Genomic DNA, 6,240 nt, shown 5'->3' on the forward strand with positions numbered 1-6,240 from the left:
TTTTTCTTTTTGCTTATGTGGTGCTGAGGAATCGAACCCAGGGCCTCAGGCATGCAAGGCAAGCGCTCTACCACTGAGCCACCTTCCCAGCCCACTCTATTTTCTTTTTTTGACACAGGTGTCATTGTATAGCTTGGGCTGTCCTTGTACTTGCAATCCTTTCTCTTTACATTCCAAGTAGCTGGAATTACAAGGCTGCACCAGCTGTAGGCACTCTTCACTTCTAGCAATCTCTTGCTGTTTCAGGGACTGGGGCCATTTAAAGACATGGCCCTGGTCTTCCCCGAGGAGGAGTGGAGGCATGTGACCCCAGCCCAGATCGACTGCTTTGGGGAATATGTGGAACCGCAGGACTGTGGGGGCCCTCCAGGTAAGACCGGAGTTTTGGAACCTACATGTAATGGGTCTTGCCCTGTCCTGGTGCTACTTGCAAGGGATGGGGTTTCCATGGTACCCAAGAAGAGCATGGGTTGGGGATGGAAGGCGCTGGCTGCGTGTGCTCTTGGGTCAAGGGTAGGGTCTGAGCGGAGAGCAGGAAAATGCCAAGATGTTATTGTAGCTGCACATGGCAGTTGGTCGTTAGGAACCACATATATCTGCTGTGTGTCCTTGATTAAAGGGTAGGGAGGGCTGACAGCAGGATGAAAACAAGAGGACTTCTGATCTTGTTCATTCAGGAGGTTGTTAGTGAGCACTCTGTGTGCAGGTCCTGTGCTGTAGTTTTGTGTTAGGGCAGGAAGAAGGTAGGGCTGGACCACAAGTGCATGTGTGGATGTGCAATAGGTGTTAGAAATGAGAGAGGTCAGGGTGGGCCTGTGTCATAGAGGCAGCAGCCTGGCTGGTGGCCAGGTATGACCTGTGAGGGCATAGCCATCCCACACATGATAGGAGCAGAAGAGAGCCAGGGCAGCATGGAAGGTCTGCCAGTCGGGAGGTCTGCCAGTCAGGAGGACTGTGGAAAATCTCAGGTTCAATGAGGACGAGGAAGAGAAAGGACACATGGCTGGGAGAAGCTGTCTTCTTTCCCACCAGTTCTGTTTCCTCTTATAACTTGGTAAATTGTATATTGATAGTAGTTCCTAGTCTTTGCTCACCTTCCTGTACTTAAGGGATGAGTGAGGACTGTCCCTCAGGACAGAAGATGCCCTCTGGCCACTGCCTCCTAACCACCACCTTGGGCATTTCCCTTGATGCCCAAGTCTTAGCCGTCCCAGTTGTGAAATGGGCTGTACACAGGCATGGCCTCAGGCTTTGTGAGGCTGAAAGGGGACATGTGTCAGACAGTGGTGTCAGATATTTTTCTTAGTTATATAAATACTACTGACTCTTTTATAGGCCAGTTGATATTTATTCACCTATGAAGGTTAACTTGGTATTTTACTGTACGGCAGAGCTCTGCTGGTCAATGAAGAGTTAAAAATAAAAGTGCTGCTGGAGGTGTAGCTTATGTAGTGCTCCTATCTAGCAAGTGCAAAGTTCTGAGTTCAAACCCCAGTTCTGTCCCCAGTACAGTCAAGAAAAATAATGGGCTTGCCTCTAAGCCAGGCATGGTGGTGCCATGTGGTGGGCTGAGGCCAGGCTGGGCTGCATAGTAAAACCCAATCCTAAGGGGAAGCATGCTTGCCTCGAGGGTCTGATAGTTTATGTGATGGCCAAGTCATGCCACAGTGGTTCCAGGAACTGGGAAGAGCCCTGGGTGGTGAGGGATTGGGAGACATGGGTGTAGCCAGGTTATCCTTCTAAGGCAGGCATGCTTTACATGGAGCCCTGGGGTTGATATGATGACCAAGGACATGGAAGCAAGCCCTTAGGATAAACAACTGCCTAAAACAGGGGCTCTATGATGCTCCCCAGTGCCATGATCCCAACCCCCATAGAGATGAACTTCTACCATGCCTCCATGTGGTTTTCTACCCTTCTGGCTGTTTCTGATTGTTATGGAGACGCTGAGCATATTGCCTGTCTCCTCACTAGCTCCATGTTTCAAAACTAACTGGCACATGTCCCAAGTTGTTTCTGTTGGGTGATATGAAGTTCTGTTTTCCAGACCCTTCCCCACTTCTGGCATTCATTCCATGTCATCTTGTCCTTGCAGTGACAGCCACAGGGGCTGGGCCTGAGCTGCTTGTGGTCCTGGCCTGTGAATCTGGGGACATGGTTTGTGGGCTCTCAGATCCTTTGGATTCCCAGTCCACCCTTACCAGATAGGCATCTCCGGGCTTGAGAGGCCTGGGTGGAGATGCAGTTGGGAGTGGAGCTCTTTACAAGATTGTGCTCAATATGGAAATTCTTTGAGCTCTGCATTCATATTTTGTGCCCTTCATGAAAAGTTCATAAAGAATAAATCAGTGGTGATAACTCTTCCTAGGCTGGCTTTGGGACCTCCATGCTCAGATCTCAACCTCCTGATGGAGTAGCTGGGATTTTCATGTGGTCCTGGACTTACCTGAAAGGGTTTTCTCCTTCTTTAAGTGCCACCGTCATTTCTGCCTTTTTTTTTCTTTTGTGCCAGTCCTGGGGCTTGAACTCAGGGCCTGGGTGCTGTCTCTGAGCTTTTGTGCCTAGGCTTAGTACTCTACCACTTAAGCCACAGCTCCACTCCTGGCTTTTTTGGTGGTTAATTAAAGATAACAGTCTCCAGGACTTTGCTGCCTGGGCTGGCTTTGAGCCATGATCCTCAGATCTCAGCCTCCTGAGTAGCTAGGATTACAGGCATGAGCTACCAGTGCCTGGTTTATTTCATCCTCTTTGGTATTCTTCATTCTCTAGTAACAGTTGTCTCCGTAGATTATAGAGTTGTAGAAGGACCAGAATTAGGGCAAAAAAGGATGAGGTTGGGTTGTAGTGACATTCAGATCATTTCATTCCTGACAGCTGTGTCAGCATAGGGGGCAGACCAGGCTCATCCATTCAGCCAGCACTGATGGCCATCTTCCTGCAGGTGACCCCTGCTAGGAAGCCCAATGAGTGACAGAGGAGGTTGGGCAGAGGAGGCAGCATGAGGGCAGGAGCTGAGCAAGAGGACAGGGAGAACCATATGGTTAGTGTTAATGTTTGCCATAGGAAGCAGGTGACAAAATGCTGAACAAGGACTGAGTATAGTGCAGAAGATGCCATGGAGAGCAAATCCTCATACTCTGAGAGGAATGTGTTTGTTGGATTTTGTAGGACTGAAGGGGCAGTAGCAAGCGGCGCAGCTGTCAGCTGTTGGAACCTGTCAGGGAAGGGAAAAGAGGGAAAAGAAGGGAAAAGAGGGGTGAGGGAGAAGAGCAGTTCTTGGACTCCTGTGGGCAGTAGTTCCTTGTGGTCACAGCATCAGTATTAACCTTTGCTTCATAGGTTCAGGGAGCAAGGACAAGGATGCAAAGCCCCATGAGGAGGACCTGAAAGGGGCATTCGATGGGCTGGCTCCTGAGAGGTTTGCAGAAGCTGCTGTCCAGGGGCCTGGCCCCGGACGAGCTTGTGAGCAGGAGTCTGGGGGCCCTGCGGGTGACTTGCCTGGACTTCCGGCACCCCAGCATGGTGTCCCCCTGCCTGATGCCCCCCATGTCCACAGTTCGTGGAAGCCTTTCCAATGTCCTGAGTGCGGGAAAGGCTTCAGTCGGAGCTCCAACCTGGTCCGCCACCAGAGGACCCACGAGGAGGAGAAGGCATTTGGCTGTGTGGAGTGTGGGAAGGGTTTCACCCTGAGGGAATATCTCACCAAGCACCAGCGAACACACCTGGGGAAGCGGCCCTATGTGTGCAGCGAGTGCTGGAAGACGTTCAGCCAGAGGCACCACCTGGAAGTGCACCAGCGGAGCCACACGGGTGAGAAGCCCTACAAGTGTGCTGACTGCTGGAAGAGCTTCAGCCGCCGCCAGCATCTGCAGGTGCACCGCAGGACACACACCGGTGAGAAGCCCTATACCTGCGAGTGTGGCAAGAGCTTCAGCAGGAATGCCAACCTGGCTGTGCACCGGCGCGCCCACACTGGTGAGAAGCCCTACGGCTGCCAGGTGTGTGGGAAGCGCTTCAGCAAGGGTGAGCGCCTGGTCCGCCACCAGAGGATCCACACTGGTGAGAAGCCCTACCACTGCCCTGCCTGTGGGCGCAGCTTCAACCAGAGGTCCATTCTCAACCGGCACCAGAAGACCCAGCATCGCCAAGAACCCCCAGTGCAGTGAGACCCCCCCCATGTGCCTGGCTGGTGGGTGAGGGTGCAAGTGCAGGGCGCAGCAGTGGCATGGACAGTTTCCCTTGGCATGCAGGGAAGCTCTAGGGCGCTTCAGCATTCCTTGGCTCATTGCCATCTGTCATATGGTCAGCAGCCTGGAACTCATTTTCCTGAGAGCCCAGTGCTGCTTGCAAGACATCAACTCAGACTCCCTCCCTCCCTCCCTTCCCTTTCCCATTTTATAAATATTTATTGAACACCTTCTGTGCTCCTGGCACAGAGATTCTGTGGTGTGCCATATCCTGTCACAGCCCTGTTATGCCAGCCTCTCCTATTCCTCCTTTAAACTAGTTTGTTTTCTTCATGCCTCCTGTGTCTGGCTGTAATATTCTGCCCTTTGTAACATTTCCCCATCCCGATTTTCCCTGCACTATAACAACAGCTATTAGGAAATTAATATTTTGCTATCAGTCACTGAATAAACATGAGAGTATTTTTTAAAAAATTCAGAGATCTGCCTAGAATCTGGAAGATGAACTGGTATATTGGATGGCACTTTATAGTCTATAAAATGCTTTTTTTCTGTGTTCTCTTGATTTGCTCCTATTTACTAAAGCCCTGCCGTATGCCAGTAACTTTTTGGGGGGCTTGGAGAATAACACTGGGAGAAAACATCCCTGACTCAAGTTCACTTGGGAAAAGTATTTGATCCTCTGCACCTGTGGGTATTCCTGTGCGTCCCCTGGGCCTGGGAAGGTGTTCTTGGTCCCATCCACCTCTGCTGAATTGCATTCTCTACCTACCTCTTGTCAATGAACTGTCCTCCATGTATCTAGGCCCTTGTCACCCAAGACCCTCGGGGTCCTGGATGCCAGGAGGGGTGACGAGGTAGTACCTGTTTGGCATGTGTGCTGATTCAAGAAAATGATGTTTGTAGGTATTAAAAACAATGTGTTTCTTTACAAATGAAAGTCTGTGTATTTGTAACTGTGTAAACTTTTATTCCATCATCACCAAAGAGTTTTCTTGATAGGATTCCAGGAACTACATAACTAGTGTGAATGCTGTGTAATGTATGCCTTGCCTTCCCAAACTGGCTGCTCTGTAAGTTTGTCTTTGGCCAAATCTGTACTGTGTAATTGTGAGCTATGCTGTATCTTTAGGTGGCTCTTGTACTTCTTCCTTCCCCCACATTTTGCACTCTAAAAAACATAAATAGTAACAAGGCAGAGGCTACTTTTGAAACACAAGATTTCAGCACTTGTTTCTTGTCAGGCACCTATGACAGATGCATTTTCATGAAGCCAGTGGGGCTCCTGGGCCATCAGCTGTGAGTGAGGTGGCATTCACCAAGGCAGGAGTGCTATCTGCTTAACTAAGACATCATGTATGGGGCTACTGCTCTTCCTAGGCAGCACTCAGGTCCCTGTGCAACAACTGCTCCTCTTATTTTGTGTCTCCCCCAGTTTTCAGATGCCCCTGCTAGCCAGATCCAATGAGAAGTTTCTCCCCTAGGGCCCACTGGCATTCAGTGTGGACTTAGGAGGTCTGTTTCCCAAAGCTGCTAGAGGCCATGGAGGCTACCACATCAATGGTTTGTGTGTTGACCCGAGTTACTTTTTTTTTTGGGGTCTGGTCGTGGGGCCTGAACTCGGGGCCTGGGCACTGTCCCTCAGCTCTTCAGCTCAAGGCTAGCGCTCTACCACTTGAGCCACAGCACCGCTTCCGGCTTGCTTCTTTTTGCTTATGTGGTGCTGAGGAATCGAACCCAGGGCTTCAGGCATGCAAGGCAAGTACTCTACCACTGAGCCATCTTCCCAGCCCCCCCCTTTTTTTAATGGTACTGGGGATCGAACCTGGAGTGTTGCACCTGCTAAGCAAGCACTTTGCCACTGAGCTACATCCCAGCCAGAGTTAATTTTTTTTTTTGGGGGGGGTCCGGTTGTGGGGCCTGAGCGCTGTCCTTCAGCTCTTCAGCTCAAGGCTAGTGCTCTACCACTTGAGCCACAGTGCCACTTACGGCTTTTTTCTTTTTGCTTATGTGGTGCTGAGGAATTGAACCAAGGGCCTCAGGCATGCAAGGC

At 50.6% G+C, this 6,240-nt stretch overlaps 1 protein-coding gene across 1 annotated transcript in view; it reads left to right on the forward strand.

The window, feature by feature from the left end:
- The window catches only part of Zscan25 (zinc finger and SCAN domain containing 25), a 14,289-nt gene extending 10,095 nt beyond the window's left edge, over window positions 1-4,194 (forward strand). The window contains exons 5-6 of the mRNA XM_013023423.1: window positions 247-370; window positions 3,340-4,194. Of these exons, the coding sequence (XP_012878877.1) occupies window positions 247-370; window positions 3,340-4,166 (951 nt within the window). The 3' untranslated portion in view covers window positions 4,167-4,194. The remainder of the gene's footprint in view (window positions 1-246; window positions 371-3,339) is intronic.
- Window positions 4,195-6,240: the final 2,046 nt, after the last annotated feature.

The sequence above is a fragment of the Dipodomys ordii genome, unplaced genomic scaffold (genome assembly GCF_000151885.1).
Source record: "Dipodomys ordii isolate 6190 unplaced genomic scaffold, Dord_2.0 Scaffold68, whole genome shotgun sequence".
Classification (NCBI taxonomy): domain Eukaryota; kingdom Metazoa; phylum Chordata; class Mammalia; order Rodentia; family Heteromyidae; genus Dipodomys; species Dipodomys ordii.